At 37.9% G+C, this 23,935-nt stretch overlaps 1 protein-coding gene across 1 annotated transcript in view; it reads left to right on the plus strand.

The window, feature by feature from the left end:
- LOC118980180 (netrin receptor DCC-like) overlaps positions 1-12,129 on the plus strand; it is a 60,518-nt gene extending 48,389 nt beyond the window's left edge. The window contains exons 5-6 of the mRNA XM_037036654.1: positions 7,842-7,891; positions 11,959-12,129. Coding sequence (XP_036892549.1) covers positions 7,842-7,891; positions 11,959-12,129 — 221 coding nt within the window. The remainder of the gene's footprint in view (positions 1-7,841; positions 7,892-11,958) is intronic.
- Positions 12,130-23,935: the final 11,806 nt, after the last annotated feature.

Here is a 23,935-nt window from a genome sequence, read left to right on the forward strand (position 1 = left end):
TCACTCAAACTTTTACAATCAGATTTGTATTTTCCTGAGTCAAAATGTTTTCATAGGTGATCTTCAAGGTGTGATGACTAGTTAAGAGCTCGAAATAGTTGTTTGTGTTTTTTCTTTGTTTCCATCAATACAAACACATTTGTACATGTATTTGGACTGAATATATTGGCATATTTCTTTCATGCCCCATTTTTTTAAAAAGGAAGATGGTTAAACATTTAAGTAATGGACAGTTCTCCTACTTATACGTCTTAGTTTGAAAGTATGTATTAAGGATTTAGGCCAAATAGTTCAGCATTGAAAGTATTACAACTGAATAGAAAAACATATACATTTAATTGTCCCATGCCTAACAAGTGAAAGATTACACATATTTTCTTAAATGTTGCTAAAGAAGAAAAGAAGTCTTAATGAAGAGGCTGGACTTGATGAAGCAGTGGCAGAGGAAATTAGAAATCTAAGAAATGGATGAGAATGAAATGTTGGAAAATTTACTGAAAAATCAAAATAAAGCACAGCAGAGTACATGATGTGGGGCCAGTGAAAACTTAGGCAAATGTAAAAATGCAAGGATGTGGCCTCCATAAATATTCAAAAGGTGACAAACTTTCTTTTCAGCACTGCTTTCTGTGTTGGTGTGTGTAGTTCCATACATTATTAATATTTGAGTTTCAAAAAGAAATGACTTTAGCTTGTGATTCCTTGGCCAATCTAGCATTCTTTATTCTGAGAAAGAGTCTGGGCAGACATTTCACATGATATTAATGGAATGAGGAAGGGCATCCGTGTTCTTAAGGGCAGTGCAAAAAAGACACGTGGGTAGCACGCATGTGCAATTTCAACTTGAAAAAATGTTTTATGTGTGATAACTCCTCGGTGTCAATTTTAATGCAATTCTTATGTCCATCCAACTGATTCTTTCATTGAAGAGGGAACAGGATATTTATCGGCTGAATAATTACTTCACAACTTATAATTATAAAAATAAAAGGAAAACAAATGAAAATGAATATTTTACATAATTTATGTAGATTTAATTCACACTCTGAACTATAATACTGCGTCCTTATTCTCCACTTAGATTTTAAATGTCATAAGTGAGAAAGAGAGATTATTGCTCATTACTCCAAGAATTATCATCTAGGAATGTAGTAACATTTAAGAGTTAGAAAATGAAAAAAAAAAAAAGCCCTGGCTCGCATAGCTCAGTGGATTGAGTGAGGGCCTGCGAACCAGAGGATCGCGGTTCGATTCCCAGCCAGGGCACATGCCTGGGTTGCAGGCCGGTTCCTTGCAGGCTAACTCCCAGCAGGGGACGCACAAAAGGCAATCATACATTGATGTTTCTCTCCCTCTCTCCTTCCCCTCTAAAGATAAATTAATTAATTAATTAATTAATTAATTTAAAAAAAAGAGTTAGAAAATGCCTGTCGCTACATTAAAGAATTTCCACGATCCTTACCCAACAAGCACCATTGTGGGAGGGACCCCAGCTTCTCTCAGAGACATTTGAGGGGGGAAGAGAGGAACTTCTCTCGAAACGGGCTGCTTCATCAGGTCTTTGTTCATCCTTATAATCAGCTCACTTCTTTTAATTTCCAACAAAATCCTCCACTCTTGTCTTCAGTGCCTTTGTCACCCAGCCCCTTATGCACTTCAGTCTGATGCCTTCTTCTCTCTCCTGCAGCTGTCCATGCTGAGGGGACATATATAGGCATGCGTTTAATCACATGTTATGGTCGCCCATTTCACAGTTGCAGTCACGCCCTTCTTCCTCGACTGTCTGGATGTTATAACAAGGCGATGTGAAAGTTGAATGGGATAATCCGCGTAAGCACCTAAAAGAGGAACATGACATATATATAAGTATTTAGTAAATGTAATCTATGCCAACGTGTGTGACCCTTTTTCTCATTATACTATGTGCTCCTCACATGAGGGATGATGTTATAGTCACATCTATATTTCCCTTAACTCACTGAATAGGTATTGAATGAACCATACAACTCAGCCAAATATGTACAAATGTCTGTGTATATAAGCGTATCTTCGGGACTTCCCATTTGTGTGGCTTATTTAACATATGTTTATGTCTACATACATGTGTTTTATAAAGGTAATTATATCTTTTATCAGGTCAGAGGAATTCTTACCATAAAAAATTTATATTGTGGACAAATCAAATAAAAACAGAAAGCAGCCCCGGCTGGTGTAGCTCAGTGGATTGAGCACAGGCCTGTGAACCAAAGGGTTGCTGTTTCAATACCCAGTCAGGGCACATGCCTGGGTTGCTGGCCAGGTCCTCAGCAGGGAGACACACAAGAGGAAACCAAACATTCATGCTTTGCTCCCTCTCTTTCTTCTTCCCTTCCCCTCTCTCTAAATAAATATATAAAATCTTTAAAAACAAAAGCAAATACTATTTTCCAAATTAACTAGCCCAATGTACCCTGTTATCTAAGATACTTATAAACACTTTTATCCTGATGAGCCATCCTTGTTGTTAGCTCTCCTTTACTTGTTTTTCTGGAAAGAAACTTTGGGGGTTTTGTTGTTGCTGTTGTTCAAATTCCTCTGTGCAGTGTATCGTTGCTTTACAGTGATCCACGTGTTCAATCCATTTGGGATCATAGAGCATCAGTCTAGGCAGCCTCACATCTAAGGTAGAATAGAACTGGTTCTTCCAGTTTGTTCCAAAACACTGTCTGTTGTGAGTTGACATGGTTAGGTCATTAACAGATTTGACAAATTAATTCACACTTAGTAGTGCCTTTGCCAGCTTTCCCTATATCCAAAAACAGTGGGGCCAAATTTCATAGGCAAACTTAACTCACAGGAATATGCTTCTTACTGTTATCACCGATATTTATTGACTGTTTATTGATGGAAAGCCATGCCCTATGCACTTTTATTTTTAACCTTTTATTCTCACACTACTATATTTTATCCAACTTTATAGATGGCAAACCTAAGCCAGAGATCACAAAAACTAGTAACCAACAGACCCAGGTCCATAAGCTAGTAAGTAAAGAGGCAGGATTCAATATGGAAGTATACTGAAGTAGTTTCTCTTACTCTAATAAATGTCTCGTATTAGTTCATTCATAAATAAGGCTTCTAAACACGTATGAATTACTACAGTTTATAAACTATGAGTACAGGACAGTACACACTTGCTAAGAGGAGGAATCCAAATGACTTTGCATGTGGAGATTCATTTGCAAATGTGGGAACTTGACCTACTCTACAGAAAGACTCATCACCATGGGTTTCACCATGTTCCACCATATAGAGAGGAATTTTCAGATCAAACACTTCTGATTGGATTTAATGAACCTGTTGTAAATGATAAATTGCTTAACATTTTGGAGAGAAAAGCAGTGAACCAAATCCCTTCCTTCTGCCTCATGAGACAAGGAAACATCGTCAAATAAGGGAAATAAAAAAGCCCAAATAAATGGCTTCACTTACTTCTCCCAAACATCGAATCCTCTGTGTTGTTATCTATTTATCTGTAAATTCTGTGGGAATTGAGAGTGAGAAGGAGGGAGTAGCATTTGATAACAAAAATTACTATAGAAAAAATGCTTTACTTTCTTTCATGAGTAAGATAAGAGTAGCCAGTGTGGTATCAATGGAACTTAAGAGAGATTTATATTGCCAAAAATAGACAATGTACATCAACACCATTGTTAAAAGCCCACCTTTGGAATGTTATGCCTTTCAATTCCCAATACATAAAATAATCTCGACACTTATCAAATTGCGGTAGTTACAAAAAGAAGTCCACATGTGTATCCTTTCTTTTATATATCCTTGGCTTTCTAGAAATGCCATTTATAAACTTACATCAAAATGACATTTGAGGGTTACATATCTACTAGCATAGTACCTAGAAAAAAATTTGTAGTAAATTAAACTTCTCCTTCTTCTCAAATTCAATCACCTATCATTGAACAAGCTAGTGTTACTGAAATTATATTTTGATACTATTTAATTGTGCAGAAGTGAGTATAATATGATTAGTAAAGTATATGCCACATCAATATTGCAATATCATGTGAAATATAAACTGGAAAAAATTTTTCATGTTTAAGAAGTTAGCCCTTATCATGGAATACTCATACATTGTTTCCAAACTTTCAACGAATTACATGTTTCAGAAATTTTTAAGAATACATGATGTAGAGGACAGCATTATTCTTCAGTTTGTACTTATTTTAATGTTCAGTTCTTTACAGAATGATTTAAATTCTTCCTCCTCCTTGTAAATGATCACACACATCATTGTTACCTCCAGCTCATCTGACCTTTCTTCTTTTTAAGAGACGGGTTGCAGGGGTCATCTTGGTAAGCCTTCCGTGTTCTTCTTCTTCCTGGATACTGGGCTGGGGTGTCCAGGGGTCAGTGCAGGTACTTTAGGGAGGTCCAGGTTTACTGGCGCAGCGTTTGTAGAACTGAGCTGTGGAAGAGGCCTTCTGATCATTTTAATTTAGAGAAAATTAGTTCTTGACATTTTAATGAAAACATATATGGAATATAAGATATAAATAATACAAATTTAAAGATATCTTTTGGGGAAAACTGATTTAGGTTAATAAAAACGTATTTTAAGCCCTGGATGGTGTAAGTCAGTGGATTGAGTACGGGCCTGCGAACCAAAGGATCGCATTTGAGTCCCAGTCAGGGCACATGCCTGTCTTGCAGGTCAGTTCTCAGCGGGGGTTGCATGAGAGGCAACCATACATTGATATTTCTCTCCCCCTCTCCCTCCCTTCCCTACTAAAGATAAATAAATAAAAATGTTAAAAAAAAACCTATTTTAAGAACTCCACAAGAAAAGGATATACAAATGCCAAAATAAAGACAAATTTCATTTATACGTGGCATATAAAGCTGAAAGCAACAAATGAACAAACAAGAGAAACAAAACTCCTAGACACAGACAACAGTATAGTGGTCACTAGAGGGAAGGGCGAAGGTAGTAAAGGGCGAAGTCAAATTTATGGTGGTAGAAGATTTGACTTTGGGCTGTGGACACACGATGGGATACACAGATGATGTATAGTAGAACTGTACACTTGAAACCTGAGTATTCCTATGAACTAAAGTCACCCCAATAAATTCAATTTAAAAATGTTTTAAAAACAGCTATATAGCTCCCACATGGCTCAAATGTAAAAAAAAATTGAAAATACCTCGTGTTGGTAAAGATATGGAGCACCTAGAACTTTGCTACCTTCTTAGTAGGAGTGTAAGTGGGCACAACAACTTCAGTAAAACTTTAAAACTATTAAAACTTAGTGTATGTGTCAGCCCATAGGGTTTCCGCTCTTACCAGTATTTCTACCTGTAAGTATATAATGAAAGAAATGAGCGCAACTGTCTACCAAAAGACATATGTAAGAATATTCAAGCAGATTTATTTGTGTATCTCCAACTGGACATAAAGGGGGGACCCCAATAAAGCAATTTATTTATAAAAATGCATTTATTCTTCCATGTTTTAAGTTTGATCACCTTCAAAGTCTCCATTTGATGCGATACGCCTCCCCAGATGTTTCTTCCGCTGCTCAAAACAGTTTTTGAACTTGTCCATTTTAATGCTTTTCCATGCTTCTGCTGTCTTTTCTTTCACTTCTTCCACATCAGCAAAATGTTTCCCTTTGAGGACTTTTTTTATCCAGGGAAACAAAAATGTCGCTCAGAGAGATACCAGGTGACTAGAGAGGGTGGGGCACTGGAATCATGCTGGTTTGGGCTGAAAACTGCTGAACACTCAGCACAGTGTGGGCAGGTACACTCGTAAATCACCCATCATGAAATGGGCCAGCATATCGAAAGAATCTTCAAAAAAAATTCACTGGTGCCAAACACAACTCCTCACAATTCCAGCTGGTATATTAATACAGATGGTTTTCTAGAATAATCATGTAGTTGGAAAACCTGTACTACAAGGGGCCAAACCTCCAGACTTTTTGGGTCCCCTCTCATCATCCAAATATCATTCATCAGTACAGTGGATAAAAATAAGACAGAATAGCCATATACTATATTGTAATACTAAGGAGTAATAAAAAAACAGAAATAGAAACTATTGCTATATGCAACAACATGAATAAATCTTAAGAACTGATAATGATCAAAAAAAAGCCAGGCTGAAAAAAATATGATTTCATTTTTAGTAAGCTCAAAGACAAGCTAAGATAAGAAAACCATAATATGAACTAAAAGAAATTAAATAATAAAATCTACATCCTAAATTATGAAATGTTTTTGAAAGGATGCTTGTGGATGCAATTCATGAAAAACAAGGCTCCAGTGAGCGATTTATCACAAGCTGCATCAGCTGTAGCCTTTATGAAGTGCTGAGACACATTGGAAATGAAAACAAAACAAGCGATTACAATTCCCACCCTGCCCAGAGAGGCCCAGGAGCTAATATTTAAGTAAGCACTCCTTTGTTCATTTAATCATTGAGTCTGTAAATATTAACTGAATGTCAGATAAGAGGATATAGAGATTAATAATACATGTATCATGCCATTCTGGTGATTACTCTTCAGCAGGTGAAATCAGAGTAGGACTTACATAAATTCTGCTTAAAATATAAGTCCTCAGAAAACATAGATACTGTCCAAGTTGAAGAACAAAAAGAGGGAACATGGCATGAAATTCTCGAAAATGCTAAGAGCATTTCTTCTTTGTTAAATTCACCGATTCATCATGAACAAAGATAGGTATTACTCATGTTATAGATTACGTATTAAACATTTGTTTAATGCTATTTTTATTCCTATTGTGGGGCAGAAAGCTTTCATTTTTTTTAACAATTTTTTAAAGATTTTATTTATTTATCTTTAGAGGGGAAGGGAAGGAGAGAAGGAGAGAAATGTCAATGTATGGTTACCTCTCGTGAATCTCCTGCTGGAAACTGGCCTGCAACCCAGGCATGTGCCCTGACTGGGAATCAAACCACAATCCTTTGGTTTGCAGGCCCATACTCAATCCACTGAGCCACACCAGCCAGGGCAAGCTTTCATTGTTTTTTATGATTTGTCGGAGACATCTGGATAGTGCCTAACAGCTGTACAGTGAATGGTGTCTTTGAGTTGCTCACATGGTAAAATATTCACTTTTTGGTAGAGTAAATATTCATCATAAATATGATAAAGAAAACTGTATGTTCTTTCTTCTTTCATGAAGCGTGGAGCAATCAAAATGCAGGCAAGAGGAACGAAATTCCTAGAAAATCCACAAAGGAAAACAAACCGTTCCTTTGTTAATAGAATTGACTCGCTGAAGGCCATTTGGTAACCTCCCTCTGTGACACAGGGGCTTAATTACATACAGCAAATAAACAAAATTGGTTGTGGTTCTCCTTTTCACCTTTTAAGAGATAATAAAGATTGCATTAAAGGGATTAAGCAACACAAGTGACCATTAGAATAGCACGTTTCATCCTAAAACCACACAGACCCTGAAATGCACAGTATCCTAAGCCTTTAAAACCAGTCTAGGGAACCTCCTGTGTTCTTTGATTGGTTTCGCTGGGAAGATTATCGCCAGAAAGCTGTAATTAAATGTCAGTATCTGGTATCACGGCAGGTGCTCCCGTGCCTAATAGTTTTGCAGGCTCCCTAAATGGATAACTGGCCCACCAAGTGAGTAAAAATAAACAAATGCTGTTATTTTTCATCCTTCAGGAAAATTTTAAAGTGCCACCTGGATCCACTTACCTATTTATCATCATGAACTGTGAGAAAGACACATTCCCGAAAATTGCAGTTTCTCTCTCGTGACTCCAGAATAACTACTTCCCCTTGTTTTATTTCTTTTAGTGCCAAGTGCCCCGCCTCAGAATGTCTCGCTGGAAGTGGTCAATTCACGGGTAAGTTGTTGACATGTTCACTGTTTTGTTATCTGTACACATATAACTTTGGTTCACCCACCCGCACTGTGCAGAGTGAATGGTGTCTCCCACCGTGGACAAATGTCCCAGAACTGCACAGTGGGTGGCATTGATTCCTCATCTTCATCTACCACCCTTGAATTAATTATAGGAAGTATTTGTTTAATTTAACACTTGATTTTATAAATGTTATAATGATTAAAGGCCACTCCACCAGGAAAACAAGATGTCTGTCACTGGTACTTCCTACTATAGGCCATAACTGGCCCAATGAGGGGGTATAAGTACCCTCTCAGATAAGGTCCAATGAGAGGGTATTTATGAAGTAGTATTACTCAATGCTTAATGTTTCCGGGCCTGGAAAGTTTATATAATTTTCACAAGGGCTTAAATTAGGTTAGTTGTACCTGAAGAAAGGACTCTAATGCCAGAAACCAGTTTTCTAGAAACATCTTATTTCAAGTGTGTCTCAGGGTTGGAAGTCAGCCCAAACTTGTAGCAGGGAGAGCAGACGAGGACTGGTCAGGCATGACTCTGTCATGACCTGTCATGTGCACCCATGGAATCATGCCACTGTCCACTGGCGTAAGTGGGGGATTAGTCTGACTAGTCTGTAAGTTCTGGAGAGAGCATGGCTGTATCTCTGAAAAGTCTACGCCAACTGAGGGTGTGTGTCTGCTTCTAAAATGTGAATAAGGCATTATGGAGTGAGGCTGGATGCTGACTATACTTGAATATGGATTTATTACTTTTTTTTTAAAGATTTTATTTATTTATTTATCTTTAGATGGGAAGGAGAGAGGGAGAGAAACATCAATGTATGGTTGCCTTTTGTGCATCCCCTGCTGGGAGTTGGCCTGCAGGGAACCGGCCTGCAACCCAGGCATGTGCCCTGGCTGGGAATCGAACCGCGATCCTCTGGTCCGCAGGCCCGCGCTCAATCTACTGAGCTACACCAGCCAGGGCTGGATTTATTACTTTCCTGAAGAGGAAATTCNGTGTGTCTCAGGGTTGGAAGTCAGCCCAAACTTGTAGCAGGGAGAGCAGACAAGGACTGGTCAGGCATGACTCTGTCATGACCTGTCATGTGCACCCATGGAATCATGTCACTGTCCACTGGCCTAAGTGGGGGATTGGTCTGACTAGTCTGTAAGTTCTGGAGAGAGCATGGCTGTATCTCTTAAAAGTCTACGCCAACTGAGGGTGTGTGTCCGCTTCTAAAATGTGAATAAGGCATTATGGAGTAAGGCTGGATGCTGACTATACTTGAATATGGATTTATTACTTTCCTGAAGAGGAAATTCCTGGATTGCAAAATTGACTTTTTCAACTGATATCCGTATATTCTTCCATAATACTTCTATAATGCATACCCTTCTACTATTTGCAATGTTTGCAGTAACCAAATGCAAGTATCCAGTGCCTGTCCTCTTGTAATTATCTCTGAACATGGCACTGCTAGAAAATTTAACTTGTCCAGGGACTTTGCAGAATGAATGTGGATGGCCCAGGTGCTGACATGCCTCTTCCTCTCTCTACCAGCTCTGCTATCTTATTTCGTAGCTTTTAAAGAATTACATATTATTTTTCTCGGATTGTTACTAAAAGGAAAAAAACTGTGTATCAAAACACAAAAACACTGTTTTATCATTCCCATTATGTTGATGGAGAAACAAAAATCATATTCCATTTTGAGAGGTGTTTTTGTTATTTGAAAGGAAAGATCTCAAATATATTAATGTTTACCTCTGACCAATACCATTTCAAGGAACATAATTTATTTCAAAAGAAACATTGTAATCAAATAATTATTGTATTCTTTTAGACTAACAGAATTATGACTTTTATGTTATTTTGGGGGGTGGTTATTTAGTATAGGAGGAAGTGAGTCATGTTTTAAAATGTTATTCTGAATCATATTTGCAAATAAAAAACATAATTGATCATTATATTTATAAATAAGGAGGGAATTTGGTTGTGCCAATATTTTTGCACACAGATGGCCAAGATTTCTGTATGTAAAACTGGGGAGTCTCATTCATAGGCACTTGTTAGGGTTATGGCCACCTTAACCCTAACAGTTGGACCAAGAAATCATGATCAAGGGTATGTAAACCAAGAGTACCTTATACACTTAGTTAAAAGAACAAAGAGAAATTTTATTACTCTTGTTCAAGAAAACCAGGTAGATTACCTTATCAAACTGTAATCACAGAAAAAAAAAAACTAGATTGCTTTTCTGCAGGGTAAATGTGAACACAAATTTTGTTCTGAAGGAATGAATGGCTTGAGCTGTAGATATTAGTTTTAGGCAATAATAAGTTGTGATGCAATGGCTATTTTTTTGTACTAAAATTGTGTTTATAAGAAATAATATTTTATTAGAAAAGAAAATAATGCTTTACAGCATAGAATTTAAAATGTGACTGTTTTATTAGGAAAACTTCTTATAAGGATAATTTGTTTAAGATTTACTTTTAAATTTAATTATACCTTAAAGAAATATTACAACTTAATTAGTTGACTAATGTGTAAAGCACAGGCTAACAGAATGCAAATAGCTTACTAAATTGGCACTTGAGTATTTTCTTATGTTCCAACACAAAAACTCTGGGAGTACAACAATTTAATGTATCTGAGATTCAAGATTCTTGGACTCTTTCAATACCTCTTTGAGATTTTGTAAAGTCACTGTGTCTGTATCATTCATTCAATCAACATTTACTCTATGCTTATCAAGTATCTACTATATATTATATATGTATATATACATAGCATATATGTATATACATATATATAAACTGTACATACCTCGTATGTGCACTCAGCTCTATATATAGTGCTGGATACTATATATCTACTATATGTATATCTATATATGTCTAATGCTAAAGACATGAACAGTCTTTGTCCCTAAGAAGCTCAGAGTTTAGCAGAAAAACATGTGAGAGAAAATTCACTTTTTATCTAGTCACACTTAACCTATTTCAACTCTTTGAAGTTGACATTATATCCTCATTGATGAAAGGAGAGCTGGAGAGAATCATCTCTGAAATCTGTCATGGCTTCCAATATCTGCAACTGTATTTCCACTTATAGATTGTCGATCATTTTATTTTTATAGAATTAGAGAAAATGGCACAGGATATTAGCTAAAATATACCAAATTCGCCTGAATGGCTCAGACATTTCCCATCTGAGCACTGTAGAGTGATTGTAAAGAATGAAATATTAAACCCAGGTTGAAAAAAAACAAAAATATCCTGGGCGTGGATTGTTGGGTTTCGGGTTTTTAAATGCAGAATGGTGGGTGCCTCTCCCGCACTCCTCTTACTGTTGGCGTCTTTATCCCTGCGCACCAGCTGCTTCTCTGTGGATGTCACTGTGTTGCATTTCCGAAAGCTAGGACCCCGTCAGTTAGTCACAGTGCAGTACTGCGTGTGATGCCTTTTCTGCCACAGAAGAAAACGTGACTCGTTTCTTCCTGAACCTTAACGCCTGTCACTCCCGTGTCAGTCAGCATCATTTGGCATGCTTAAATAACTTGAAAATGACTTTAGTGATCATACAATTTCCTTTACCTGGAAACTACCCAAAGCGAGAACTAAAGCAGCAACTTCCAACTTCAGAAAACAACCTGATCAGTTTTGCCTCAGATCTTTTAACGTCTTTTTAAATAAAAAACAATACAGAGGGAACCGAAGTGTCATTTCATGGGGTCACTAACCCCCGAGGGGCATGCTTCTGAAGATGTGGTGTGAAAACATGTGTTTAGACTGAGGTTTCTGCCTCCTATCCTTGGGCTAGTGATAATTCTCTTTTCAGCAGAAGTGATAGCCAAGTGAGTAGCTGAGGGAAGCATTTGCATTTGACCCCCATCTGTGATACCCACTTGTTAGGGACTGTGAGCAACAGTGTGAAAATGAAGAGGTGGGGAAACGCTAAAGCAACAGAAAACGAAGAGCCACTATGAGTTATGATATTAATTTGCAGGTCCTCCGCAGTTTCCTGTCTGAACTTGGGGTTGCATTCTCTTGGCTGTGCAGAGGACACTGAGTTCACCTTGGTCCCTGCTGCGTCACAGCCTCCCTGAAAACCCCTTTGCTCAGATGGTCCTGAACGACATCTCCAGGCTCACCACACCTTCTGTAAATGGCGATCCCTCTTTAAGTGTTATTCAGAGGCACGGGCCTCAGAGAGCTCGGGAAAAACTATGATAAGTTTGTTTCTTTTTGAGTCATCCTAAATCCTTCATAAAATACGCCCTGGGACTGAGTGTTTTGCAAGCAGAGCTCTAAGTCCTCCCCTCGCAAATAGAGTAGGTCTCTGAAATGGATTTAGTACAGAGAAGGCAGACAGAAAGGAGACTTTAGGTAACTGATTCCATTTCACAATAACTTAGGAAATGGCATTTGCTTCCTGATGGACAATTTAAATACAATAATATTTAAACCCATAAACACTGGTGTTTGTCCTCGATCATAATTCACAGAGATTTCTGTTGGAACACAGTGCCTGGTGCGGCTATCCATCAATTCTGTTCAAGGAGATGCAGATCTCGTGTGTTTATCTTATTGAATCCTATATTGATTCGTTACACCACTGTTCTTTGAGCACAGCTAATGTCCAGGGAGTCATAACACTTTGGGTAAGGGTGTGATAATAGGAGCATAATGATAAGGGAGACAATGTTCCCTGACAGTTCTTACAGCATAGTCTTTCTGTTTGTGTCGATAATTTGTAGAACAGACTGACTATAAATTTTTATATTATGTTAAAATCAAATGACATATAATAATTCATGAGACCCCCTAAAAAATAAAACTGTATTTGGTCTGCAATTAGGATAGAACCATATTCACATATATGCTATTGTACTTACATTTATAAAAATTGATAACTTTTATCGTGGTAACATACAAAATTTACCATTTTAACCATTTTTAAAGGTGCGATAATGTAAGTACACTCACATTGTTTTGTGACAATCACCACCATCCATCTCCAGAGGTCTATTTTTTATAATGAAATAATATCTTTCTCTTTTTTCCTGTTTATTTTCTACTTTTTAATTGTATTTTTTCTATTGCCTTTTAGCCCCCTTACACCCTCCTCCCCTCCACCATAACCACGTTTTTCATGTCCATGAGTCTCTTTTACCTTTTTACTCAACCCCTCCATCCCCTAAACTCTCCCCGCCCATAGGTGCCATCCTGCTCTCTATCTATGAGTCTGTCCCCATTTTCCTTGTTACTTCAGTTTGTTCATTAGATTCCACACACGAGCAAGATCACATGGCGCTTGTCTTTCTCTGACTGGCTTATGTTACTTAGCATCATGTTTTTCAGCCCCATCCTTCTGTCACAAAAGGTACAGTTTTTTTATTGGTAGTCTGTACCTAGCAACTCTTCATACCCCAGTCTTTCCCTTCCTCCTGGCCCCAACACCCACACCATTCTACCTTCTATGCCCTGATTACTTTATAAAAGGGCGAGGGCACCAAGTCATGAACACTGTTTGATTGCCTCTTTACATTATCTTACTAGAGAAATGAAACATTTTGAAAGTTTTAGGTCTTCACTCCCACAGGGAAAAAAAGGAAGAATATGATAAATCACAGTGGTCAAGGATATAGGCAGATGATTTCATTGGCTAGGGAGAAATACCTCACTTCCCACTATTGATAGTACTTTCTGAATATTTCTGTTCCAATGACCCACATTTATGATTTTAAAAAATCTCTGATAAAGCTAACTGTCAAAGTTAATAACAAAGAAACAGGACTATGTGCATGACATTGTCCCCAAGTGACTCCACAATCCTAATTTTGGCCATTAGCTGGAGCTTCAGATCCCATCGCAATTTAGACTAGAGCTCCTCACCGCAAATGATCTTTTGATGGTTTTTTAAAGTTCCAATAAGTCAACAGTTCTCACCTTTTTTCAGCAAAAACATAATGAATGGATAAGAATAAACAATAAATGGGAAGGATATTAGGATGCTAAAAAAGTTGGATAACCAATTTTTTAATGATATAAATGCATCATGCCAGTTTAAGTGCATTCCATGAATAACATAAGTATGAGAATACTCGGGAATTCAAAACGTATCTTGGAATCACACCATCACTGATTTTTTTAGAGCTGTTCTTCCTAAAGTCTGACCTAGAGACCACTTTCCTCACCGTCTTTGCTATGTTTTTAAATGTGGTGAGAAATAGAAAGTCCCCTATTAGAGATACCAAAGGCTGTGAGAAGTATTTGATTTAACTCGGCTTTGCCCAAATTATTTCTTTCTTCAAAAGCCTCTTACACTCAGTGCTATCTTTAACTTTTTCAACCTTACTTACTCCAAGGCACCACGTATATTCCCAGCAAGAACAACGTGCTCCATAAATTGAGCAATCCCCCCTCCACAAAAGGTTTATTCTCACCTAAATTAATTTAAAGCAGATTATATTAAATTTACAAAAAGAGAGAGAGGGAAGAAAAATTAAATTTTTGAAAAGCTAAATATGAATATAGAAATAATCTTTCAAGTGCCTACATGGCTAATTGTAGAAGAGGGACCTGAGAATTACCTGTGATGTCCATTAAGCACCTGAATAAGTTGGAGATAGAATTAACTCTCCCTGCCAATAGGAACTTTTTAGAATGAAAATGGAATTAGAAACCACCCTTTCTGGATGGTTCTCATCTTCATATTTCAAATACTTAAATACACCATTTTTTGCTCTTTTGCTCTTTTGTGTTCTGAGGTTATTATAGTTTGCCCTTTGCAGATTTGTTATAGTCACAGCCCTTTGGTATATCCGCACAAAGAATTTTGACACAGACTAAACTATGTGACAGAATAGCACCCTCTTTTGAGTTCTAGTCACATGTTAATATTGCCTTGTAATTTGTACTTCCTCACACACATCTCTAATGGCTCCGTTGCTGGACAGCTCCAAAGGCATGGCTCACTTCAGCTTTTCCATGAAGTTTAATGAGATTTCCCTCAAGTCCTACGTTTTTGAAAAGTGGAAGGTTTAATAATGGGCTTCAGTTAAATGGACCTAAGTCTGGTTATAAGGTCTCCGATTTTAATTTATTTCAAAGAAGTTTCTCATATCATTGGGATGATTGATTAGTTAGAAGACACGAACAGGTTCAGTTCTGCCACTTACTAAGAGAAGTTGCTAACCGTGCGATTTGATTTTAGAGAAGTTGCAACATTTCCCTATGTGCAAAAAAAAAATGGAATTCACTAAGGTGGCTTAAAATATTGTTTACACTTGAAAACAACTGTTAAACTACAAGTACTTGAGCCTGACCCATGTGACTCTGTTGGCTGGGTGTCATCCCTCAAGGTGAAAGGTCCCTGGTTCAATCCCTGGTTGGGGCACAGGCCTGGGTTGCAGGTTGGGTCTCTGGTCAGGGCATGTACAGGAGACAACTGAGGAATGTTTCTCTCTCACATCGATGTTTCTCTCCCTCACTCTCTCCCTGTCTTCCCCTCTCTCTAAAAATAGGTAAATAAAATCTTGGAAAAATATAAATACTTCATCTGAAATACTTAAGATATTAGTTCAAGTTGTTGTAATTAACATTCTTAACATTTAAGGAGCACCTAACAATAATAATAATAATGGCAATAATGAACTTTTCATAGGCATTTTTTTGTCTGGCAATGTGAGAAGCAATCAAATCAGCACTTCATTTAATTCTTTTTTTAAAAATTTTATTTATTTATCTTTTTTAGAGAGGAAGGGAAGGAGAGAAATATCAGTGTATGGTTGCCTCTCGTGAGTCCCTTGCCAGGAACCGGCCCGTAACCCAGGCATGTGCCCTGACTGGGAATCGAACCGCGATCCTGTGGTTCACAGACCCATGCTCAATCCACTGAGCTACACCAGCCAGGGCTCATTTAATTCTTATAACAATCATATTTATTAAAGTAACTACTGGAACACTAACTTTGAGCTGTACTTATTGCTGAAAAAGCTACATGACAATAGTGTAATGTCCTTCTTTCCAAGAACTTACTTATATTCACAGACAGGGAGAAAGACTGATAAGCAAACAGAGAAATGAACAAGTAACACAATGGAATGGTAAGTTCTCTGAAGAAAATAAAGCACAGTAATGTGCTAGAGAAGAACTTAGTTTAAATCAGATTTGGGGAAAAGCCTTTTAAGAAGAAGACACTTGAGCTGAGACAAATAGAGGAAAAAGAGACAGCTTTATTTATGCACACTGGGGTAAATCATTTTCAGTAATGCTAACGAGTAGTACAAAAGCCTTGAGGGGGGATCTGTGTGTACTTGACTGTGACCCTGGTATGACAGCAATATGAATGGATCACAGATAACTGAGTCAGGGTCTGATCATGTGGGGCTTTAAGGGACATGGTACAAACTGGAATTTCATTCTGTGGATGATGAAGAGAGTTTTTTGTTTGTTTGTTTTTTTACAGGGAGTGATCTCATTAAACTTTTTCAAAGGTCAAACTGCTCTGAGGAAAATTCTTGGGGATGGACAGAGTGGAAGCAGGCAGACCAATTAGGATGTAACTGAGTCCTCTGTATAAGATTATTTTAGCTGGAACCAACAGTCAAAGCAGATTAATAAAAAACTAGGAAGAGTCATAGTATGTATTGGGTCTAGAACCAACAAGATTGACTTGTGTGTCAGATATAAAGGACAGAGAGAAGAGAAGAATTGAACATAGATATTAGGTTTTTGGCTGCAAAATATACAAAATACCTGAGTGGGTTATAGAGTTCTTTAATGAGACGAGGCTGAGTAGAGGAAAAAAAATGGTTTAAAGAGAACAATAAATTATTTGGGGGATATTTTGAATTTACAAAACTACTAGACACACAATTAGGGATGCCAGTCATGTGGACAACTTGGTCTGTAAGACTGGAGGTCTGATTACTAGTCATCCGGAAGGGAGAAATTTAGGAGTAACTGTCATATCAATGACACCCAGGGCGAGACTGTAGTTAGAAATAGAATGGTCGACCCTTGGGGCACTGCACATTTGGAAGATGCGAGAATGGTGGGCGAAAGCAGAGGACTCATGTCCCAGCAGCCAAGGGGGAAGAGTGTTTCCGAGATGGGTGCAGCTTCACTATGTCATGTTAATGAAGGATTTGATAAAAGAACAACAGCGAAGTGATCTCCGAGGGAGGAGGCGTGAAAATGGAGAGTTGAGGGGCTGCCTCCAGTGACTTCAGATGATGCGTTCCTTTTTGTTGAGAAGTTTTGCTTTAAAATAGAGCAAAGAAATGGATAGCAACTTGAAGAGAGGTCATAGGCTTGAGGGAGGTTTCATTGTTTATTTTATTTAGTTATTTTTGTTGTCATTTCTGCTTTTGAACATAAGAGGGACTACGATTTTTGGAAATAGTGCAGTGCCCAGGGGAGCACCGTGATGCAGAGGAGAGAGTGAAAATGGCAGGACTGCTGGACTTTGGGCAGGAAGGCAGCTTTCAGTGGAGACAAACAGGTATGTCGGTCTCGGCAAGATAAGCAAAGGTGGAGAGTGGGTGTGGATGAGGTTATGACACTCAGTTTGGAGCTAGGACAATGAGAATTACTGAGAAATGGTCATCAGGAGAGTGTAAAGTTTTAGAGAACTTGAAGACAGGGAAAAAGATAAGAGTTCAGATTGTAGAAAAGAGATCACAACATACCTGCAATTATGATTGCTCAGCAGTGCAGACCAACCACTTGAGATTTGTTTTCCTGAACTTAGCATGGAATTAGCTAACACGGTTGTTTTTGTTTTTCTCACCATTATTTGTTGTTTGGTCACAGGACTAAGGTAGGCAGATAGTTGGGTTTTATTGGTTTGGTCTTTTCTAGGGGAGAAGGGGTGGAGTGAGTTAAGAGGTTTTTCAAGAGAGTGATTTAAAAAAAAGACTCATGGAATCTAAACTGTCTAAGGAAGAAAAGGAAGGTGGGGGTGGGAATTGGTGGATATGAACGTGTGATATGGTCAGTAGATTGTATAAATTATTCCCACTTTATCAAAAAGAACACTGAGGCTTAGAGAGTCTAGGTGATGCACCCCAATGCCACAGGGAGGGAGGGGCAGCCCTTGGATCGGAACCCAAGCAAGGCTGGTTGGTCACATCGCTTCCTATGTACAGGGCCATATGAGGGAAGGGACACAAATAAGAATTCAGAATAAGCTTTGCTTTTAAGTGGCTTACGTTCTCAATGGAATCAGTTTCCAGGCAGAGGCAGGTCTAGACCGGAAGCCAGGGTTCATCCATCCAGCGGACACCAGAGCTGTGTGCGGAAAGCAAGGGAAGAGATGGGTGTAAGTCCTGAGAAAGGGAACTAAGGGGGAGATTCAAAGAAATCCAGTGTCTGACTTCCCAGTTTTTCCCGCAGTGAGTGTACATGTGAGGTTCTATCCCTCACAACTATGTATTTCTCCCGGGAATCCTAAAAACACATCAGATGAAGTACAGTTCATTAAGTGAGCAAAGCGGATGGCTTAGCAAACTATGTTAAACAATCTAAAAGAGTCCTGGCCATTTCCAAACAAATTTCTGTTTTTTCCTCAATTCCAAGTTCTAGCAAGTATTTGTTATTAGACGTTTGAAGGGGAAAAACCAAGGTCCCAGAGAAAAGCATTACCTCAGCCCTCAAGGTTGATTGGCAATACAAATAAAACCTGTAATTGTTTCAGCACCTGTGGTGTGGAACCCTTAGGAAATCTTATGTTAGACTCAGAGAAAATTCTAGTCAGACAACTGGGCATACATTTAGCAAACATTGTTAATTTAAATAACAAATAAAATTAAACCAAATGGTCTTAAATTAGGCAAGAGGTATAGAGCAAATGTTTCCAGCTAATAATAGCACAACTATGTAAATAAAAGTAGTGTTTTATGATATAGCTGCTTTAGCAACAAAACTAAGTCTAATATATAATCCCCTGAACTCATTTTAGTTAAATCTTATTAAAAAACCCACAACACCATAAAATTCCTAGAGGAGAATATAGGCAGGAACATTTCAGTTATTCCACACACCAATATTTATACTGATATGTTCCCTAGAGCAGAGTACATGAAAGAATAAGCAAATGGGACTTTATCAAATTAAAAAGCTTCTGCATAGATAAGAAAACATCAGCAAAATGTAAAGGGAACTAAGTGTATGGGGAAACATTTGCCAGTGATACCTCAGACAAGGGTTTGATCTCCAAAAGATATAAAGAACTCACACAACTCCACACCAGAAAGACAAACAATCAATTAAAAAATGGGCAAAGGACCTGAACAGACACTTCTCACTTCTCCAAGGAGGACATACAGAGGGCCCAGAGACATATGAAAGGATGCTCAGCATCACTAGCCATCAGAGAAATATAAATTAAAACCTCAATGAGATACCACTTCACACCAGTTAGAATGGTCTACACAAACAAATCAACAAACAACAAGTGTTGGAGAGGTTGTAGACAAAAGGGAACCTTAGTGCACTGTTGGTGGGAATGCAGACTGGTGCAGCCACTGTGGAAAACAGTTTGGAATTTCCTCAAAAAACGAAAAATGAATCTGCCTTTTGACCCAACAATTCCACTGCTGGGATTATACCCTAAGAATCCTGAATCTCCAATTCAAAGATCCCACACACCCCAATGTTCATAGCAGCACAATTTGCAATAGCCAAGTGCTGGAAACAGCCTAGGTGCCCATCAGTAAATGTGTGGATCAAAAACCTGTGGTAAATTTACACAATAGAATACTACTCAGCAGAATGAAAGGAGATCCTACCCTTCTTGACAGTATGTATTGAACTGGAAATCATTATGCTAAGTGAAGTAAGCCAGACAATGAAGGACACATACCATATGATCTCACCTATAAGTGGAACCTAGTCCACAAAACAAACAAGCAAGCAAAATATAAGCAGAAACATGGAAATAAAGAACAAACTGACAGTGACCAGAGGCGAGGGAAGAGGTGAAACAAGGGGAAGCGTTGTCAAGGAACACATAGAAAGGACCCATGGACAAAAACAACAGCGGGAGAGAGGATTGACTGTGGGGGGTGGGGGTGGTAGGGCATGGGAGAGCAGTGGAGGAAAATGGGGACAACTGTAATTGAACAACAATAAAAAGAAAACAGAAAGAGATACAAGCTATCAAGCCATGAAAAGACCTGGAGGAAACATAAAAGAAACCAATTATCGGGGCTACCAACTATATGACCTTCTGGAAAAGGCAAAGCTATTTTTACAGTAAAAAGATCAGTGGTTTCTGGAGGTTAGAGAGGGAGAGAAGGATGAATAGTCAGAGCACAGAGGGTCTTAGGTCAATACAACTATTCTGTGTGATACGACAGTGGTAGGTGCATACGTTTTAAACATTTGTCCAAATATATATAATGTACAACTCCATCAGGGTGAACTCTGGTGCAAACTATGGACTTTGGGTGATAATGATGTAGTCATTGATCGTAATAAATATACCGCTGTGGTGCAGGATGTTAATTCTGGGGGAGGCTTGTATGGGGTGGTGAGGTCGTTGGGAACTCTGTACTTCCTGTTCAGTTCTGTTGTGAGCCTAAAGGTGCTCTAAAATTTGAAGTTTATTGATTAAAATAAATATCTAAGAAAAAAGCCCCACTAACATTAGACAGCCTGAATGTGTATTCTCAATAACACTCAACATTGAAATCTACTTATTTATTATGTTGCCCTTTCACATAGAAAATGATAGCTGCCATTATTTTTCCAATGCTGTTTAAAACATCGCTCAGTCCACTGGAAAACTCTCCATATGAAACCGATGGTAGCCAAGAGCATTATCTTCATGTTTCTGGGACATTTTGTAGAAAGTACTCTATTTTTAAAACAAATGGATTTTTCAAATACACCAAAAAGCACATAATAGGTTAAAAATATTGAAGAACAATTTAATATTTTCAGAAAATTCACTTAAGGTCATATTACATGTCTAATTTTAATGGAACTGGGAGAGATTACCTTTGTTTCCTATAAATCATTTTGTTTCAAGGTAAACAATATGAAATTTGGGGGGTTTTTTGTAGTAACTCCAATTTTTTTCTGCCTAAACATATCATCTTTCAGATAAATCTCTTTGACAGACCACGTGGTATTTTGGCTGAGAGGAGGTGGTTATTAACCAGACAGTTGCCTATTTTAGTTTTATGTGGATGAAGAAAAACACACAAAAGGGATTTGTATGTGAAGAAATACCTCACATTGACTTTAAGTAAAGCTAATCTTTTTAAAATGTAAAACTGACTGGAACTTTGTATCTTTTATGCACAGAAGAATCTAAATGTCACAAAGAATATATATCCATGTCCCTGGCTATGCTATCAACATGTATCTCTCAAGAGATGTGTATATTTTAATATTTCCAAGTTGAATTTTCTTGTGTGGACTTTGAGAAAAGAAAAATACATATTTGTGTCTCATTTAGATCCTAATGTACATAATGTTCTTGATGAAATCAGTTATAATGGCTCTTAGAAGAAACATTGTCAATTTAAAAAATACTCAAATGCTCTCTTAATTTGAAAGTTTCATTTTAAAAAAGGCAATGAAGAATTTAAAGATTGTTTCTATTACAATCTTGGCTTCATTTGTTCATGTGTTTATTCATTTGTTTTAGTAATTATAGATATTCCTTGAGTATATACCACGTGACAGGCATGAGCTGAGTACCTCAGCTCCGCCAGTTTAGTAAGAAGCCTCCTGGGTTGCTTCTCAGTCAGGAAACCTCAACACCTCCATCCATGAGTGGCAGCAATGAATGAGAAATTCTGACAAATGACAATACTTCAGAATGAATAGTTTCTGCTCTTATAGAAGAAACTAAATTTTCTGCCCCTGATAAAGGAAGCAGTTGCTTGCCTATGGTTTAGAGGTGGTTGGGGCATTTTCTGATTGTACGTGGCTTGATATACTCAAAGATGTTCTGAGTTTATGAGGCACCAGGTCTAGGGAGCTGAACTGGTGCTACAGGGGGTACTGAACGAAGCTGGGTGTGGCTGAACCAGCACTCAGGCCCCCAGCTCCAGCTTGAAGAAAGGGAAGTTGGAGGCCCAGAATTGAAGTTCTCAAACTGTAAGGAGCATTAAAACCCCCTAAATAAGGTGCTTGTTTAAAATGAAGAACCCCTCCCCCTCGCAATCACACACACTTCTGATTAAATAGGTCTCCTGTCCAGGAAACATTGTGTTCAAATAGCAGCTTAAATTGTATAGAGGATGATCTGCAGATCCCGCCTTAATAAAGTCTAATTAGACCAACGGCTTTCAAATAGTATTGATACCAGAAAGTGCCTTTGTGTACTCAGTTTAACATGGCATCTCGGTATAGCAGGCGAGGCTTTGCAAGGGAAAGCCGCTGTCGGTCAGTTTAGGACCTAGGCCCAGCTAACACGGGCTAGCAAGAGTGGGTCTTCAGATTTCAAGGAATTTTGTGAGCCCATTATTAAACACTCTCATTGTTAAAAATTAAATTATGTAAATTTACAACTAGATACATTATATTTTATAATGGTATATTTTAAACCCATTGCTTCCTTATGATTTATTGAACTTTCCTATGACCTGTGACTTGAGGTGACTTACCCCAGTCTGCCTAGTGGAAATAGTGTCCAGTGGTGGACGTGTCCTTCCTCCTCTGCGTGGCGATGTCCCACTGGGGCTCGATATCGCCTCAGCTGGGTCTGTCTACGACACAGAACTCAGCAAATGCTACAAAGCAAGGCTTTTCCTATTAGCAAGCTGGTTTTTAAATAGTTGCTAGTGAACCTCTAGACAAGAAGGGGTACCTAGGGGTGACAATTTCTTAGCTCTTTCTTCAAACCCCTCAGTGGACTGTGAGGCCCTTGAAGAAACAAAACACAGCTCAACAAAGAAAAAAAAACCGCTGACCTAATTATATCATGGCTATGAACATGCAGAGGGAAAAAGTCGAAAGGAAGAATCAGCAAGATCAAGTCCTTTATATAAAACATACATTTTATTATTTAAGGGTTTTTTTTTAATTTATTGATTTGTAGAGAGAGAGAGGAAGGGAGAGAGAGAAATATCAATTTGTTGCTCCACTTATTTATGCATCTGGTGATTCTTGTATGAATCCTGCCTGGGGATTGAACTCCCAACCTTGGGGCATCGAGATGACTCTCTAACCAACTGAGCGACCCAGCCCAGGACAACACATGCATTTCACAAATCTCATCATGGGACTAGGAGCCTCGATACTTTATTCATGATCTTAGAGGAAGAGCACTGGGGTAGAGCCAACAAATTGTTCTGCTACCTGGTTATCTTTCTTTTCTCTGTCTCCTTTGTATTATAATGATTAGTAAGGTGGGAGAAGAGACTTATTGTTTGATCCAGAAAGTTGTCCTCCATTCATCTTCAGTGATCATGATGCATGATAAACACTCTGTACCTTATTTGAAATGCAAGTAACCATCTTGCATAATAAACCACATTTAGTATTTATTTTAGCAAAGTCTCTTACAGAATTTTTCTTACTCACTATCTATAACCTACACTTTTTAACACTAATATATAATTGATACACCCCAAAGTGGAAGAATTAAACAGCGCCTTTAATATCTCATAATGAATACAGATATCATTTCATTAGCAATGGATTATTTCAGCCTTTTAAAATATAATGGTGATAAGTTTTTTGTGATTTAGAAAACATAGTTATTTATTAATTTTTTATTAGTTTGTTCAAAAAAGAATTATTATGCACCCACTGTTTAACAATTAAATACTGGCACCATTTAAGAGGGCTTATCATTGAATGACCTAAAATTTAGATTGTTGAGGCAAACCACCTGTATCATAGTTCATGGTAAGCTAAACAGACCAAGATGCATTTTCTTTTTTTTTGTTTTGCTTTTCTTTGTTTTTCTTGTTTCTTATAGATATAAGCGGAGCTAATGCTTACCTTAAAAATCTTCACTTAAAGGTTTGAAAGTATTTCAAGATTCTGCATATGGATATTCAGTTTAGAA

Source organism: Sturnira hondurensis, unplaced genomic scaffold, assembly GCF_014824575.4.
Source record: "Sturnira hondurensis isolate 20B ecotype Veracruz unplaced genomic scaffold, ASM1482457v3 Scaffold0001872, whole genome shotgun sequence".
Taxonomy (NCBI): Eukaryota; Metazoa; Chordata; class Mammalia; order Chiroptera; family Phyllostomidae; genus Sturnira; species Sturnira hondurensis.